The 15,437-nt window shown below is 55.0% G+C and overlaps 1 protein-coding gene across 1 annotated transcript in view; it reads left to right on the top strand.

The window, feature by feature from the left end:
- PTPRS (protein tyrosine phosphatase receptor type S) overlaps positions 1-15,437 on the top strand; it is a 165,159-nt gene that overhangs the window by 132,174 nt on the left and 17,548 nt on the right. The window contains exons 16-23 of the mRNA XM_071451787.1: positions 2,295-2,885; positions 3,565-3,662; positions 3,809-4,062; positions 4,437-4,530; positions 5,564-5,779; positions 7,302-7,459; positions 8,253-8,264; positions 10,018-10,130. Of these exons, the coding sequence (XP_071307888.1) occupies positions 2,295-2,885; positions 3,565-3,662; positions 3,809-4,062; positions 4,437-4,530; positions 5,564-5,779; positions 7,302-7,459; positions 8,253-8,264; positions 10,018-10,130 (1,536 nt within the window). The remainder of the gene's footprint in view (positions 1-2,294; positions 2,886-3,564; positions 3,663-3,808; positions 4,063-4,436; positions 4,531-5,563; positions 5,780-7,301; positions 7,460-8,252; positions 8,265-10,017; positions 10,131-15,437) is intronic.

Here is a 15,437-nt window from a genome sequence, read left to right as displayed (position 1 = left end):
CCCACTCCCTTCTCAAAGGACAGACTTGCAGCAAGAGCCAGACTGCCCCGAAGGCAAAATTAGATGTAGGGAGGCAGAAACACCTTCATTCCTCACATGCAGCCCTCACCAAATGTCACAGTTTTCTGTCCAGTGCTTCAGAAAGCCCAGGCACACCCAGAAACAGAACAGAGGATAATTTGTCCCTTGTAGTGTCTTGGGCTGCAAATTCCAGTGCATCAGAAGGAAAGTGACTGGAGAGGCTGCAGCTTTGCCAGGTGGCCCACGCAGGTACACTGGGGACAGCACAGCTCTGCTCTCAGGGTGGTGACTTGCAAAGACCTGAGGAGCAGCAGGCAGACAGTGGTGCTTGTCCTGCCCACTCTTCTCTTCTGCTGCCATGTCTGGTGTACATCCCCTGTGTTCAGAACTGCTGGAGGGAGAAACTCTGACAGTATTGACCTTTCCTGGCTCCCATTTCTGGGATCTGAGCTCTGCCTGCACGTACCAGCCAAAGCCTTTTTATTCACTCACCCTCTTCTCCTTCCCCTGCAGTTCTGCCCATGTTTCTCTTCCCTAACTCCCTGCTTCTCTGCTTTCCTTCTTCCTGAGGCTCTCCACCCTTTCTGTTTTCCTCTCCTGGAGCCTTTCTCTCTGCCTGGCTCCCTTGTCACTCTCCCTTGTCACCCTCCCTCATCTCTTCCATTAGGATTTGCAGTGCAGGTGATCAGTCACAGAGGGATGTTTTCTCCAGCACAGCAGCTATTACCCAAAACTCAATTTCCCCTGACTTGAAATAGCTATTTTAAAAAAAAATCTTTCAAATGGCTCTGTAACATTCTTACCTTCTTTGCAGTATTGAGTCAATACACCTTCTGAGAGGAGAGATTTCTTTCTTTATCATTCAGGGCTGGGGGCTGAATTTAAATACAATAATACATCTAATTTTCTCCTTTACTGTCCAAACCAATTGCAAAATAAAACACTTCCCCGTCTCTGAACTTTCTTCTCACCTTTATTCCAAACAATATTTGTTGTGCAGATGTAATACTTTCAAGCTCAGCTGATTACAGTAAGGTTTGTGATAAAAACTGAAACATAAAGGTAATGGCACTCTTTTTCTCTTTAATGTGTTCCTTAGGCATTCCCAGGGGAGGAGGCTGGCTCTCCCTGCCATTCTTTGGCACTTTGGAAGGAATGCAGCATTTGTTTCAGAGACAGCCCCTCATCCCCAAGGAGGTGTCAGTGGAGGCAGCAGGCAGAGTTCCCCAGTGTGACCCTTTCAAACCCTGCCCTGCTCCCTCCTTCCAGCATTCCAGCCCTCACCCCTTGGGCAGGCTCCTGCTGTGGGACATCTCCCAGCTCCATTTTCTCTCCTCCTGTCCAACCAGGAGGAATAATACCAAGGCGGAGAGAAGGAAATTAGATCTCTAATAGTGGAGCTGAGTGTCAATGACGCGTGAGCTGCTGGAATTAATGCTCTGCTTTCTCTGGCTTCGGGGATCTCTGGGCCTGCACGTGTCATTTAACTGTGGCTGTGGGCTTGCTTAGCAGTCAGCCAGTGCCAGGGCTCATTAGGCAGAGACATGGCACTGCTGAGCTCCCCAGAACCCCCAGACGTGGGGGAGCTCACTGAAAATGCACCAGCACTGTGAGTTCCCTTCCTCCAGAGGAGAGGAGCAGCTCAGAGCAAGCAGCAGCTCTCCCTGCCCTCTGCCTCACACACATTTTGGGCTCTGGCTCCTCTGCCTGTGCTTCCTTCTGTACCCAAGTGGGCGATGAGCTGCCTGCCAGCCGTGTGAGCTGGCCCTGTGCCCACTGCTCAGGACCTGGGGCTGCCCAGACTTCCTTCCATCCTTCATTGCTTCACCCTCAGCTGCTCTGGACTCCCCAGCCTGGGCCAATCTGTTCCAGGCTCTTTCTGCATGAGTTGGGCTGTGTAATGGAGAGAGGGAGGGAGGCTGGGACTTTGGAGACTCCAGGTTTGTTTTTCCCTGCCCTGGGAAGCAGCTGGGACAGGAGGCTGGGAGTCTGACCCCTGAGTCTGTTCTTCCCAGTGGTGGAGGATGAGTGGTCCAGGGATGGGGGAGGAGCTGTGTGTACATCTTTCCATCCTGAACAAAGGGAAGAATATAAATTCAGGAATGTGTCAGCAGCTCACAGCTGACATGTTGGCAGTGCTCCTCATTTCCCAAACTGTTTAGGGCCCATCCACCTGTGCAGGGTGGCAGCAGTTTGGGGTTCCGTGGAGCCCAGCTGGAACATCGCTGCAGCTGAAGAGTCCCTGCAGCTCCTGTGTCTCTCTTCTCTCCCAGTCCCAGGAAAGCCCATCCTGTCTGTGCACCAGACAGAGGAGAACACTCTGCTGGTGAAGTGGGAGCCCCCGCTGGGCGCCGAGGGCCAGGTGCTGGGCTACCGGCTGCAGTTTGGCCGCAAGGACGTGGCCCCCCTGGCCACGCTGGAGTTCTCAGCTCTGGAGGATAAGTACATCGCCACCAGCATCCACAAGGGCGCCACCTACGTCTTCAAGCTGGCCGTGAAAAGCCGGGCTGGCTTCGGGGAGGAAGCCGTGCAGGAACTCAGCACCCCCGAGGACATCCCCAAGGGGTACCCCCAGATCCTGGAGGCCAGCAATGTCACATCCATGTCGGTGCAGTTCGGCTGGCTGCCCCCCGTGCTGGCCGAGAGGAACGGCGCCATCGTCAAATACACCGTGGCCTACCGGGAAGCCGGTTCTCCCGGGAACCTGCTGGAAAAAGAGCTGCCCCCCTCCCCAGAGAACTCGTACACCCTCAACGGCCTCAAACCCAACACCGCCTATGACGTTAAAATCCGTGCTCACACCAGTAAAGGCCCCGGGCCCTACAGCCCGACCGTCCAGTATCGGACGTTCCAGCTGGACCAAGGTAGGACTCACCGGTTTCTCCTCCCTCTCTCCCCTTGTATCCGGGGCTGGTGAGGCAAGAGAGCTGGAGAGGTCAGGCCGGGCTCAGCCAGGCTCGTGAGTAAATGCAAAGCACTCTGGTGTCACACTCAGTCCCTCCGCTCCTCTCTGCCTTGGGCCAGGTAAGTCCCTTTTACCGCTTTCTTCTAAGTTAAGTCCGGACACCTCCTGTCACTGGCACCTGAAGGGGGGGGCCAGTCGCTGTACAGGTGGGAAGAGCATTTTCTTCAGCTTTTGCAAGCAGCCAAAAGAAAAGAGCAAAAACTAAAAAAAAAAAAAAAGAAAAAAAAACAAACCCTCAAGCCATGACCTGGGATGGGTTTTTCTTCACCTGAGCATGCTCAGCCAGGCAGCACCTCGTTCCTGCAGCAGCCACCCAGGCCCAGAGTGTGGGGGCAAAGCCACGTGCCCTGCTGGGGTTAGGCATGGGGACAGGGAGCACTGGGAGATGGACCTTGGCAAAACTCAAGCACAGTGGAGGAGGGAGCAATCCCTTCAGTTCCTGCAGCCGCAGCCAGACCCAGCCTGGCAGGGCCCTCTTCCAGCACTTGACATTCTCTTCCTTCTCTTTCCTGCTCTTCCTTCCCTCTGCTGCCTTTTCTTCTCCTTTCTCCCCTTCCTCCTCACTTTTTTCTCTGCAGTTTTACCCAAAAACTTCAAGGTGAAGATGGTGACAAAGACATCTGTCCTTTTGAGCTGGGAGTTCCCTGAGAATTACAACTCTCCTACCCCATACAAGGCAAGTGGAGGGCAGGAGTTTTTCCCCCGTGTGTGCCCCAGCTCTGCAGGGCTGGGTGCTCTGTGTTCCCTGCACATGGAAGGGATAGGGAGGAAGGAGCTGGAGCAGCACCAGCCTTGCTCAGGGAAGGCTCTCCTCTCCCACAGATCCAGTACAACGGGCTGCACGTCGACGTGGACGGCCGGACCACCAAGAAACTCATCACACACCTGAGGCCCCGCACCTTCTACAACTTCGTGCTGATGAACCAGGGCAACAGCATGGGGGGGCTGCAGCAGAACGTTGCAGCCTGGACCGCTGCTGACATGTTGTCCAAGAAGCCAGAGGTGACCCACAAGCCTGATGCTGATGGCAACGTGGTGGTGATTCTCCCCGATGTGAAGAGCTCTGTGCCTGTCCAGTAGGTTTCTGTTTAACTGCGGGGGTGGGGGGCTGAGTTTGTGTTTTGGGGGTCAGCCCTGATGGCTGGAGAGCACCACAGAGCCCCGGGGGCAATAGCAGGAGGGTGATCCCTGCATTTCCAGCCTTCCTGACTGTTGCCTTTTGGAGGCACTTCCACAACTAGCAGGGAAAGCCGAAGAAGTGTGCAGGGAGTGCACAAGGAGATGTGGGGCTGCCACTGAGTCCAGCTCTTCCCAGGAACAACAGCTGTGCTGAATGCAGAATAAGGGGCTCGAGCCAGTGGGGCACTTTGTGCAAACTCACATCAGTGTGTGCTCTCCCTTCTTCCATGGCTAATTCCTTCCGTTTTTTCTTGTCATTCCCAACATTTAGAGCTTTCTACATTGTGGTGGTGCCTCTGAGGAAGTCCCGGGGGGGACAGTTCCTCAACCCCCTGGGCAGCCCTGAGGAGATGGACCTGGAGGAGGTGAGTGTGGCTGAAGCTGGACTCAGCTCAGGGGGGAGAGAGAACAGCGGGAATGGGATGGGGACCTGAGGGCTGGGAGGGGGATTTGGGGTACCTGTGCTCCTCATTCAGGGCAGCCAGGCTGGGAGGGGGGTTTGGGGTATCTGTGCTCCTCATCAGGGCAGCCAGGCTGGGAGGGGGTTTGGGGTACCTGTGCTCCTCATCAGGGCAGCCAGGCTGGGAGGGGGGTTTGGGGTACCTGTGCTCCTCATTCAGTGCAGCCAGGCTGGGAGGGAGGATTGAGGTACCTGTGCTCCTCATCAGGGCAGGCAGGCTGGGAGGGGGATTTGGGGTACCTGTGCTCCTCATCAGGGCAGCCAGGCTGGGAGGGGGGTTTGGGGTACCTGTGCTCCTCACTCAGGGCAGGCAGGCTGGGAGGGGGTTTGGGGTACCTGTGCTCCTCATCAGGGCAGCCAGGCTGGGAGGGGGGTTTGGGGTACCTGTGCTCCTCATCAGGGCAGGCAGGCTGGGAGGAGGGTTTGGGGTACCTGTGCTCCTCATTCAGTGCAGCCAGGCTGGGAGGGGGGTTTGGGGTACCTGTGCTCCTCATTCAGGGCAGCCAGGGAGCAGCCAGGCTGGGAGAGAGGTTTGGGGTACCTGTGCTCCTCACTCAGGGCAGCCAGGCTGGGAGAGAGGTTTGGGGTACCTGTGCTCCTCATTCAGGGCAGCCAGGCTGGGAGGGGGATTTGGGGTTCCTGTGCTCCTCATTCAGGGCAGGCAGGCTGGGAGGGGGTTTGGGGTACCTGTGCTCCTCATTCAGGGCAGCCAGGGAGCAGCCAGGCTGGGAGGGGGGTTTGGGGTACCTGTGCTCCTCACTCAGGGCAGGCAGGCTGGGAGGGGGGTTTGGGGTACCTGTGCTCCTCATTCAGGGCAGCCAGGCTGGGAATACCTGTGCTCCTCATTCAGGGCAGCCAGGGAGCAGCCAGGCTGGGAGGGGGCTTTGGCTCTCCCTGCTGCTCCCGTGCAGGCTCTCAGGTGCTCTGTGCCCCCGCAGCTGGTGCAGGACATCGCGCGGCTGCGGCGCCGGAGCCTGCGGCACTCGCGGCAGCTGGACTTCCCCCGGCCCTACATCGCCGCCCGCTTCCGCTCCCTGCCCTCCCACTTCATCCTGGGGGACATGAAACACTACGACAACTTTGAGAACAGAGCCCTGGAGCCAGGCCAGAAATACGTGCTCTTCATCCTGGCCGTGCTGCAGGAACCCGAGGCCGTAAGTGCCGCCTGCTTCCCCCGGCCCTTCTGCTCTTCTGCTCCCTGCCCCAGCCCTGCTGCCCTCCTGGCATCCTGGAGGGGTTTTCTTTCCAGCTGTGGCTCTTGTGCTCGATGAGCTGCTTGTGCTTGTGCCTGCATTTGTCTCTTCCAAGCAGCAAGGACAAGAGGAGCTGTGATTGTCCCAGTTGTTGTGGGCAGACCTTGCACACTTGGCTCCAGACTGGAGTCCAGAATGGGGGGGAACAGTGAGCTGTCCCCTCAGGACAGCACAAGAGTTCAGAGAGCCCTGGGTCAAACCCCTTTTTGAACAGTAGTTTCCTTTAAAGGCTGTTCTTTAACTCCTCAGAGCAATGGCCCCAGACATCCTGCTCCTAGAGCATGTCACACTCTGGGCATTGCTAAGTTCCTCTTCAAGCACAGAGGTTTCCATTTTTTTATGGAAAACTACAAGTTCTCTCTACCAATTCAGCATCTCTGCTGTTTTCACTGGGGCTGTACTTGGCTTTATGAAAACAACTATTTTAATATTTACCTGCCTCCTCCCTCACACACAATAGGAAACAGCCTAATACTTTGTTGTTTTTAAATCCCCCTATGGAATTGTAGCAGAGAGCTATTGGAAATTAAGGGTTTTCAGAGGTTTTTTTCCCCTGTAAATATTTACTTGTGTATTTGATATTAAAGGATTAGGCTGACATGCTCCTGAATGGGTTTCTCAATCGGATTACTGCAGCTTGAGGTAATTTCTGCTTTAGAACAAGGTGCTGCAGACTCACTCCCAGTGGCCTGGATCCACAGCAGCTCCTCAGTGTGGAGCAGCATTCCAGCCTGCTCAGAGCTGATGGAGTTCAAGGAGCCAGAGCCCCTGTTCTTGTCCTGTCCCTGGCTGCTCTCCCAAAGCCGTGCCAGTTCTCTGTGCTGTTAGTTCCTGTGTAGGATGGGAATTCATCCTTTGTCAGGACTCTGAAGGGTTTGGATGTGCCTCTGATCCTCCTCAAGAACCCAGCTCGGTGCAGAGGCAGCAGAGGACACACACAGTGTTTCACTACTTTGTATTTATTTGTCAGGGTTGGTTTTTTTCAGTCACCAGACCAAGCGTTAATTCTTGTTTTAATCCCTTCCCTCTTGCTCTGTAATCCCCTCTGACTGTCAAAATCCAGATGGTTACGTGAGAGCTTGGGGAAAGTGTCTGTGTGTTTGTGGCAGGGGTGAGGGCTCAGGGCTGTGCTGGAACAGAAGCAGCAGGAATGACAGACACAGGGCAGGCTGCAGCCTCACGTGAGTGTGATCTCTCTGTGCTCTGTCTCACTGGAGCATTGGGAGATACCCCTCATGTGGATGCCCAGGAACAGGGCATTTTCTCTGGGCTGAAGAGGGCATTTTCCCTGGCAGCACTTGGGTTGTGCTGCAGAGAGCTCACATCCTCTCCAGCAATTCCTCCTGTGGAATATCCTGTGCTTGGTCCTCTTCAGTCCCATCCCACCTCTGAGCTGTGTTCCACCCTGTTCCCTGTCTTGCAGACCTATGCTGCCAGTCCCTTCTCTGACCCCATCCAGCTGGACAACCCCGACCCCCAGCCCATCATTGATGGTGAGGAGGGGCTCATCTGGGTCATTGGGCCCGTCCTGGCCGTGGTCTTCATCATCTGCATCGTCATCGCCATCCTGCTCTACAAAAAGTAAGAGCTGCTCACACCTCAGATGGTTCTGAGTGTCCCCAGGGACCTAAAGGGGATTTCTGTCCTGCTCCTGAGGGGAAATCCTTCCCTGAGGCACAAATGCTGGGATGGGAGAGTCTGCCCAGCACAGGAGGGATTAGCAGGGATTTGCTGCTGCAGATGGTGCCCCATGGCCCTCCCAGGAAAGCTGTGCTTGTCCCACAGACACTCCCTTGGGCAGTGAGTGTGTCAGGACCCAGCCTTGCTGCTGCCTGTGGGCACTGGGGGGATGCAGGGGAGGCACCCCTGAGCTGGGGGGCAGCAGAGACCTCCACTGCTCTCAGCCTGGTTTTCTGCTGGAGCTGGGAGACAGGAGCAGGGTGTGATTCTTCAGGAGAGAGAAGGGAAAACCCCTTTTTGTCTCCCTTTCCCTTGGCTTTCTGAGCAGCTCATGGGGGTCCCTGAGCACACACAGGGCAAGGGAAGGGGGCAGCAGGGGCTGAGCAAAGTCAGTAAAGGTGGCAATGGCCAGCAGAGGTGGCTCTGCTCAGCCCTGCTCTCCCAGCCCTGCTCCATCTCTGACCTGTGTGTTCCCTCATGCACAGGACGGTGCCCTCTGCACCCCAGCATGGGAGGCTGCTCTGGGCCAGGGCTCAGGGCTCCTGCTTGGTGTCCCTGTGGCTGGGTGGTCTTTGCTGCTCCCACCTCTGCTGCCAGGGTTAGAGCTGAGCAAATGCTTCCCCCTAGCTCTGCAAGTCCTTTCTAACCCGAGCATTTTTCTTGTCTTCTCTCCACTTACTGCTTTCCTGGACAGCAAACCAGACAGGTAAGAGCACCAGATTTGCCATTTATTCGGGTTCTTGCTTGCTGTGTGTTAAGCAGTGTTTGCTGTGTGGTGTTGGGGCTTTGTTGGTGCAGTTCCCACCTCTAGATCTGTCCTCACAGAAATCCCATATCAGACTAGCTGGGACCACGTTTGAATTGGGGCAGAAAAAGCAAAGCAAGCCCAGCTTTCTCCTGTTTGTCCATTCCTAAATGAAACGGCCCTTTCTCAGGTTGAGCAGCAGTGACAGTAAATGGCTCATAAAGTGCTGGGTTAATGGAGCAGAGAAGCTCTCATTTGTGTGGCAGTCAGAGGTGAAAGTGGGTTTCTGCCTGTCTGGCTGCTCCACACGGGCTGTCCCTGAGCCACTGGCACAGTGCAAGCAGGATTCTCACAGCTGGGCTGGCCTTGTCCTGTGGCAGAAGCTGCTCTGTCCCCTCAGCCAAGGGCTTCTGACAGAGTCTGTTTATGACTGCAGAAATGAGGCTTTTTCCCAAGCATTTCCAAGACTGGAAGAGCTTTCACTGAAAGTAACTGATGGGTTCAGTCCATGAACTGTTAACAGCAGTTTCAGAACTGCAGCAAAAATAAACCCAAACTGCAAAGTGGTGTCATTCCAAAATGCTGCCCCATGCAGAGCTGGCAGGGCTCAGACCACTTCTTCTGGCTATTAATGACATCAAGAGACAGCTAAAAATGTCCTGAATAACCTCCTGTCTGCCTAAGTGATTGCCATTGCTGCTGCAGGCAGATGATTGGAGGCTTGAATAGGAGAGGTGAGCAGCTCCACAGCCCCTTGCTGGAAGGGCTGGGACCACCTTTCCCACCTCGGGGTTTGGGGCCAAATTCTCTGCCCTCTGGAGAGCTTCAGCTCCCAGCAGCAGCTCATCACTGCTTCTCTGCTAGGAGTTATCACATCTTTAGGTCAGCACTGGGCTTTGCTTCTAAATTCTCTTCAAGGAGAATGAGCCAGGTCAGCAAAGACTTTTTCAGCTGCCTAAGCTAACCTAAGCCATTTGGAGGGAAATATATTAGGAAGCACTTCCATGTGCAGCTCAGCTGGCGGGTTGGAGCAGGCTCTGGTGCCTGGCAAGGAGAGGTGGATCTCAGCAGGCACAGCTGTGCTGGGAGAGGATGTGTCTACACTGTTTGTTGAACCCACATTTTTAGGGTTCTGCAGTTCACAGAAGATTGAAAACTGCTGCTCTGACTTCTCTGCCTGCAGCAGGGCAGCTCTGAGAGCTCCTGAACAAGCCAACAGCAATATCAGAGCTCAAAACCCAAGGTCATGGCCAGGAGATTCTGTACTTTTCCAAACGATTCTGCTGGCTCTGGTGCTCTCAGGCTGGAAATGGCTTGGCCAGATTGGAACATTTTTTGCTCTGCAGAGTTCAGTGGGGGCTGCTCTGAGCAGGGAGGGTGAGGTATGAGTTCACAGCACCTCAGCTGCTCCTGGCTGCCAGTTTGTGCTGCTGCTGGGAGAAGGGGGGGAATTTCCAGACTTACCTGAAAGCTGCTGAGGGGCTCCCAGGCCATTGTCAACCCCTAAAACAGCATTGGCAAGCCTTCCAAACCTCATCCCTTTTCTGATGTTTTATGTACTTTACACCCTTGGCTGCACCTTTGCTTTTCTGTGGGAGCTTTGCTCGTGCCTGAACATGAGTAGCTGAGAAATAGCTGAGACCACAAGGCCCAGAAGCTAAGCTGCTTTTTCTTTCTGGTCTCTTTTGTTTCTTTTTTTGGCTTTGTTGTGAAGCAAACGGAAAGATTCAGAGCCACGGACCAAGTGCCTCTTGAACAACGCTGAGATTGCCCCCCACCACCCCAAGGACCCCGTGGAGATGAGGAGAATCAACTTCCAGACTCCAGGTAACCTGCTGCTGACCAGCCTGTCCTGCTGGGGAGGCAGGAGAGGGCACCTGGCCCTTCCCTGAGCCCTCCCTGCCTGCCTGCAGCTGCTGAGGCACAGCCTGGAGAGCCAGAGCTGCCCTTGGGCATTGCCAGGAGAGCCAGAGCTGCCTTTGGGCACTGCCTGGAGAGCCAGAGCTGCCTTAGGGCACAGCCTGGAGAGCCAGAGCTGCCTTTGGGCACAGCCTGGAGAGCCAGAGCTGCCCTTGGGCATTGCCAGGAGAGCCAGAGCTGCCTTTGGGCACAGCCTGGAGAGCCAGAGCTGCCTTAGGGCACAGCCTGGAGAGCCAGAGCTGCCTTTGGGCACAGCCTGGAGAGCCAGAGCTGCCCTTGGGCATTGCCAGGAGAGCCAGAGCTGCCCTTGGGCACAGCCAGGGAGAGCCAGAGCTGCCCTTGGGCACTGCCAGGAGAGCCAGAGCTGCCCTTGGGCACTGCCAGGAGAGCCAGAGCTGCCCTTGGGCACTGCCTGGAGAGCCAGAGCTGCCTTTGGGTACAGCCAGGAGAGCCAGAGCTGCCCTTGGGCATTGCCAGGAGAGCCAGAGCTGCCCTAAGGCACAGCCTGGAGAGCCAGAGCTGCCTTAGGGCACAGCCTGGAGAGCCAGAGCTGCCCTTGGGCATTGCCTGGAGAGCCAGAGCTGCCCTAAGGCACAGCCTGGAGAGCCAGAGCTGCCCTTGGGCACAGCCTGGAGAGCCAGAGCTGCCCTTGGACATTGCCAGGAGAGCCAGAGCTGCCCTTGGGCACAGCCAGGAGAGCCAGAGCTGCCCTTGGGCACAGCCTGGAGAGCCAGAGCTGCCTTTGGGCACTGCCTGGAGAGCCAGAGCTGCCTTTGGGCACTGCCTGGAGAGCCAGAGCTGCCCTTGGGCATTGCCTGGAGAGCCAGAGCTGCCCTAAGGCACAGCCAGGGAGAGCCAGAGCTGCCCTTGGGCACTGCCTGGAGAGCCAGAGCTGCCCTAAGGCACAGCCTGGAGAGCCAGAGCTGCCCTAGGGCACAGTGAGGGAGCCCCAGCCCTGTCTGTGCTCAGTGGGGATGCTGGGAGCCACCTTTGCTGGCATCCTCAAGGACCTTGCACAGGCTGTGCCCAGTGCTGGCAAGGCAGAAGAAGGGTTTTCCTGGATTTCCAGAGAAATTGGTGCCTTCTGGGCTGAGCTCCGAGTGCAGTGGCTGTGCCAGTGCTGCCCTGCGCCCCAGCTGGGAGCTCCTGGGTGGGGAGATGCAGTGTGGCAGCCTGCCCAGCACCCAGTGCTCCAGCCACACCTGGAGCTGGTGTTTTCTGGTGCCAAACCACTCCTGCTGGGAGCCAGGGGCTGTGCAAGGGGAAAGGAGCTGGTTGGTGCAGGTGAGGCAGCTTCTCCTCACTTGGTGCAGATGCTGTGATGGAACCCCAGGCTGGTTGGGCTTTGGGAGCACCTTCAAGGCCACTCAGTTCCACCCCAGGCTGCTCCCAGCTTTGTCCAGCCTGGCCCTGGGCACTGCCAGGGCTGGGCCAGCCTGTGCCACAGTGCTGAGCTCTGGGCACCTCCCTCCTGCACACACGTGTCCCCATGTCCATGCATGTCCCAGCTGCCTGCATGGCACCTCTGCAGCACCCCTGGCGAGTCCTCACCCAGATGGACACGTGGCCATGCTGACCCAGTGCCTGGCCACACCTCTGCCTCCAAGTTCCTGGTGCTCGAGGCTTTGGAAGGGAATTTATTGTGCTTTTTGGGGGCTGGCTGTTGTTTTCAGTTTGTTTGTATTTTTTTTTCTTTGCTGTGTGCTCGTTGGTAATGTTTCTGTAGCTCCTGTTTCCCCTTCCCATCCCAGTCCTGTCCTTAGCATTGTCCAGTTTCCTTAGAGTGGGGCTGGCAGGAGGGACAGAGAGCAGGGCTGAGCTGAGGGGCTCTTATCAAAATGAGATAGGAAGCACTGTGGGGATCAGCCCAGGCTCAGGAGCAGTGCTGAGCTGAGGGATGGCAGCAGGTTCACTGCAGGTCCAGCACAGGTAGGTCCCTAAATCAGCTCTTAGAGCAGCTCTTGCAGCAGAGTCTGCAGGTGTTGGAGATCTTCTGAGTGCTCCCAGCTCAGCACTTTGTCTGGCTTGGTTTGGGTTTTTTGCCCTTGTCTGGTGCTTCCTTTGGGAGCATCCTGTGGCTGCTCCAGGTGGAGGGAGGTGGGAGAGACCCAAGAGAAGGAGCTGCACTGCCTCAGATGAAAAGACTGTGCTGAGATAAAAGTAAAAAGCTGTGGCCTTCCAGCTTGGTGCCAAGAGGCAGCTGGAAGTGCTGGTTCATGGGTTTCCCTCACTGGGGGTTTCTCTGTGTGCCACAGGACAGCAGAGTCAGCTGGTAATGGGATGGATGGAGTCAGTCTTGTGTTGACCCCACTGCTTTGGACATCCTGTACCTCTGAATTCTGGCTCTGGGAGGTTTATAAAGGGTACCTGAGACATCAAGACCTGCATTAAGGCTCTGCAGATCCCAAAAGACACTGCCTGTGTCCAGTCTGCCTTTAGGAGATGCTTTCCTTTCCAAGTCTCTCTGGCCAGAGTTGACCTACCTGGTGTTACTCTGCTCTATCGTTTGTTAAGCACTAAAAGGTTTTAAAGGATTTGGGGGAGTTGGTCACCTGCCTCCCACAGAATTTTGGAAACGTTGGGTGAAAATGGGAATGGATGGAAAAATGAGCTTGGAATGTGTTGGTGGTTGTGGTGCAGTTTGCAGGGGAAGAATCCACAGGTGCTCTCTGAGTTAAAGACATTGAAATTCAATAAATTGTGGTGCAGAAGGGGCCTGTAGGTTCTTCTCCAGACCCCAGGCAGAATCTCCATCGTGTCCCCAGCAGTGGAACAGAGGAGGGACATGGGAATGGGAATGTGCAGCTCAGAGAGGGGACAGCATAGCACACCTTAGATATCCTGTCCTAATCAGCACAAAAATACCTTTCTTTTCCTCTTTAGATTTATGTTGGTTTTTGTTTTTGTTTTTTTTTTAATTAGCATGAAATTTTTACAAAAGTGTATCTTTTATTTATTTATTTTTTACTGTTTTCTGCAGATTCTGGTCTGAGCAGCCCTCTCAGTGACCCTGAGTTTGACTTGGAAAGTTAGTTCCTGTGTGTTTTTGTTCCTGTTGGTTTCATTTTCCCCCCTCCCATTATTATTTTCCTCTTCTATCACTTTCCTTTCCAATTCTTGTTCCGTTCCTGTTACTATTTTTTGATTTTTCTCCGTGTTCCTGCGGTGTTTGCCCATCTCATCCCTTTTCTGTGCCATCTGTGTGTCTGAACTGTGCTTCCAGTTTTACAGTTTCCCCTCAGAGCCCTTTGGAGGACACGGGGAGCAGCTGGGGTCTCGTCCAGCCCTCGCTGTCCCAGGAGGATCCAGGGCTGCCTTTCCCCCTGTGGCAGATGTTCCGTGGCTGCTGCTTGGCTCAGTGTCCTCAGTGTCCCCTGTTTTTGTGCCCTGGTGTCACTGGGGGGGGGTTGTGCTTTGGTGTTTGCAATGCAGGGAAAGGGAAACTGGAGCTGCAGCTGCTGATCCCCCTCTGAAAGAGCCACGCAGGCACCTTTTCATTCATGGGGGGAAAAAAGTGATTTCCCAGCTGTGGCAGGTGCCTGCTCCTTGGCACTGAGCTGTTCCAGCAGCACAGGGAGCAGAGGCCACCCCAGATTTCACAGGAGTTCCTCCAGCCACGGTGACTTTGCAGGATAATGGGCTCTGGCAGATGTCAGGGTGATGTCTTGGCTGGTGCACAGAGAATCAAGTCTTTTGTGATAAGATTAGAGAGATTCAAGTGATTGAAATGTTAGATGAGACTGGCTCGAAAAGATTTCATCCCATTAGGAGCCAAGATCCCAGCCTTGCTGGGTGGTGTGGGCTTGGATTTTTTTTTTAATACTGGGCAGGGAAGGATGTGAGGTTTCAGCTGACAAATGTGAAGAGTCACAGATGCTGCTTGTGCTGGGAGATGCAAGGGCTGGGAAATTTCCCTGGGTAGCTACACCCAAATATTGGTCTCTTTGGTATGGAATATGTCACCATTGTCCTTTCATTGTAACAGAGGGGATGTGGGAATTTTCCTGGCTGAACTCAGCCCCTCACACCCCAGATGAGTTCCTGCATTAAAGGAGAGAAGAGCTGAGGCAGTGCCACTCCTGCCTCATCCCATGGCAAACTCAGGATCCTACTGCAAACCCCGTGCACTTGGCATTTAGACCAGGGCAGTGTTTATTGCTTCAGAGGTTCTTTTATTCCAAAGAGCCCTGGGAAACAATCCCATGAGGAGTTTCTGTCCTTAACAGCAGCAGAACAGGGTGAGTTGCCACGTGCTCCCAGCCAGGCTCTGTGCAGGGAGGGCTGGAGGGGGAGCAGGATGATCCCAGCAAAGGGCAGAGCTGCTGGGGTCACACTCTGGGCTTTTCCTGGGGTTTTATGAAGGAAATCTGTGAAATTCCTTCAAGGGCAAGGTGAGTCCTCATTCCAGATTGGCACAGTGGGCCTTTCCCATGCAGCCCACAGGCTCAGAGCTTCTTGCTCATGTTGCTCCATGACTTCTGAGCCAAGGAGGATCTGGGGTTTTTCTTCCTTGTTACAACTGGGGTTTCAGATTGTTTATTTTCTCCTTTTAACATACACGTCCATGGAGTGTTGGTGGTGTTAAACTGGTTTGGTCTGATGTGGAACATCCCAGCCAGGGTGGCCTCCCCATCCCACACTGAGAGAGGAGCAGCTCCTCCCACCAGCCCAGCCTGCAGCTGGTGCTGGGGTGGATGGCAGCCCCCCTCCATGCAGGTGGAGAAATAACCTTCCTCCAGGTGTGATGGGACAGGACAACAAGAGATTAAATGGGAGTTTTTTCTCCATGAGCCAAGAGAGGTTTCCTGCCCTGATCCCAGCAGGCTGGGATGGAGCCAGCACAGCCCCCAGGATAGTTCAGGGTTATTTTTGTGAGCTTTTTTTGGTGTATTTCCCCTCTTCATCTATTTTCAGCCCTATTTCCTCGTGCTGAAAATAGATGTGTGGTGAGCTTAGGAGAAACCTGTCCAGATTTGGCAGACTCACCCCGTGCCCAGGCCTGGGGGAAGCAGCACCTCTCCCAAGTCACTGTAAAACTGAGGATGTCATGCTTGCTTTGCCATCTCTGTGCTGAGTTTTCAGAGTATCTGACCATGCTGCTGCCACGCCGCTGCTTTGTCACCCACCAACACCCACGGGGCTCGAAATTCTCCCTGGCTTCCATCTCTTCTCCACTCCTGTCCTTCTCATCGGGGGCACTGCCCAGGGCTTCTC

Source organism: Agelaius tricolor, unplaced genomic scaffold, assembly GCF_023055355.1.
Source record: "Agelaius tricolor isolate 1412-34295 unplaced genomic scaffold, bAgeTri1.0.p SCAF_33, whole genome shotgun sequence".
NCBI classification, from domain to species: domain Eukaryota; kingdom Metazoa; phylum Chordata; class Aves; order Passeriformes; family Icteridae; genus Agelaius; species Agelaius tricolor.
The sequence above is the reverse complement of the archived record's forward strand: the minus strand, read 5'-3'. Positions and strand labels throughout refer to the sequence as shown.